This window comes from Etheostoma spectabile, chromosome 2 (assembly GCF_008692095.1).
Source record: "Etheostoma spectabile isolate EspeVRDwgs_2016 chromosome 2, UIUC_Espe_1.0, whole genome shotgun sequence".
Classification (NCBI taxonomy): Eukaryota; Metazoa; Chordata; class Actinopteri; order Perciformes; family Percidae; genus Etheostoma; species Etheostoma spectabile.
Genome location: NC_045734.1, coordinates 14,135,889 through 14,138,151, shown reverse-complemented (window position 1 = coordinate 14,138,151; position 2,263 = coordinate 14,135,889). Strand labels below are relative to the sequence as shown.

At 42.7% G+C, this 2,263-nt stretch overlaps 1 protein-coding gene across 10 annotated transcripts in view; it reads right to left on the bottom strand.

The window, feature by feature from the left end:
* Positions 1–2,263, bottom strand: part of slit2 (slit homolog 2 (Drosophila)) — a 97,199-nt gene that overhangs the window by 29,987 nt on the left and 64,949 nt on the right. For all 10 annotated transcript variants that reach the window (XM_032533861.1, XM_032533796.1, XM_032533818.1 and 7 more), the window contains exon 5: positions 877–948. In XM_032533861.1, the coding sequence (XP_032389752.1) occupies positions 877–948 (72 nt within the window). The remainder of the gene's footprint in view (positions 1–876; positions 949–2,263) is intronic.

Here is a 2,263-nt window from a genome sequence, read left to right as displayed (position 1 = left end):
ACACACACACACACACACACACACACACACACACACACACACACACACAGTGCTGTGTCTTACAATGTATCTTCAGGTGAAATTTAGACAGCCAACTCATCAACATCCTCTCTCTGTCACCCTCACACTCACTATCTATTTTGCTTTGGTTCTATCTCCTGAACTCCTGAATTGTTCTTTGTAGATGTGAACGAATTCATCTCTGTATCCATTCCCCTTTCATGCTCTTTTCTATCTGATGTCTAATTTGTATGCACTGCTCTTTACCTACTTCCCCTTTCTCACTCTCCCCTCTCTCTCTCTGAATCACTTTACTGAAACAATTTAATTAAGACATAAGGACAGTAAATCATGTGCTGTCATGCGCGTGTTAATGCACACGCACGCATGCATGCACACACACACGCACACATAGTAACACACACAGACACACACTGCCCTGCCCTTTTACAATAATTGCAAGGCATTTCAAAAAAATGCTCAAATGTGGAAAAAAAAAAACAGGATGCAGCCAAACAGTTGTAAAATCCATATTTCTAGAATTACTGCTGGGCAAATACTTTACCTGTGAAATGACCACCAACAATTATCTTCAGTGATCATAACTATGACTGAGGCAAAACAAAGAGAGAAAACAGAAATGCCAGCGACGTGACCATAGCACACCCACACAACTGCTAACGAGCAGCGGTGCCAGTCAATACAGCAAGCAGGAGGCACATGACATTTAACACAATGAAATATTGATGCACAGGCACATGGGGGCTGTGCACATTTGCAAACACATTGAAAAAGAAAGGGATAGATGTGCACACACACACGCACGCACACACACACACACACACACACAAAAAGTGTTGCCAAAGTGCAACTTACAGGTTCTTGATTTCCACAGCTCCCCTGAAGGCTTTTCTTGGAACCCCCTGAATCTGATTCTCGCTGAGATCACTGGACAGTAAGAGAAAGGTGTAGAGAAGAGAGAAAGAAAAAATAAAGTGGCAAACAGTTAAAACAAGCTGACACAGAGAATCCTGCTTTGCAGCACAAGCACTTGCAGCGGGGGGATCTTCAGAGCCAGACCTATCATCTGCAAAACTCACTCCTCCAAATATAATCAACTGTCTCTATTCATTTATCAGTGACACTAAAAACTCTCCCTCTGATGCCACGTATCCACGTATCTGGAGCCAGACGCAATTCAATTGTCTGCTTTGAACATCCATCTAACTCAGGTATGAGAGGCTTAAAGAACCTGTAGGGGGCACTAGTGACCTCCTCTTCCCACAAAGTTTCCTCTTCCTCCACTCATCGCTCCCTTGCCACCTCCCCCGCCTTCGCCCTCTGCTTTTAAAGAGTGAGTGATGGATGTGTGTGTCTTTACACTGGGGTTTACAGAGATTTAATTTTCAGCCACTTTAACTAAGCTGCAGCAAAAAAAAATAAGATAAACACACTAAATTTACTGCAGTCGGTGACACAACACGCACAACCCATACCCAACACCACCCACCACACACACACACACCCACACACACACACACACACACCCACACACACCACACCACACACCCCACACACCCACACACCACACACACAACACCACATGTTCCTCTTCCACACAGGATATAATACACTCAACACAAACACATGGACAGGTGTGTCACATAAACTAAATCTACTGCCTAGAGCCAACTAAAATCATGCTATCACTGGTCGATATAGCAACTTAATTTATTGAAGGACAGATAGGTGCTGTAGGATGTACGCACAAATAGTCACATGAAATGAGGTGTTAAGCACGCTTGCATACATATGCAAATCTTAATAAAGCAATGTAAAGAAGGTTGGGCTTGCGAGCCGGCCAAAGAGTAGTAACGTTACCTTTTGAGTGGAGGGCAAGCGTGAGACGCCGAAATAGATGCCAATAAGATTCTGAATTTTTTTACTTTTTAAAAGTTGCCAAATGGTTCCATTGACAAGACCAAAGTGATCTGTGTGTTTTGTCGTTGTGAACTGAGCTATCATCGCAGCACGTCCAGTCTGAAATACCACTTGATGGCCAAGCACACAGCTGAAAGTATATTTTTCACCCTTTCATTGATGGACAGTGTTACATTGTGAGAGAGATTATTTGCTCCAAGTTGGAATGCTATGTGTGAAATTGAACACTACAGTAGGCTATATGCCAATGTTGTTTTCAATTTAAAAAAAAACATTTCCACAAAGCAAGCCGATTCATTTTTCCATGTTGATAAGAGCATTA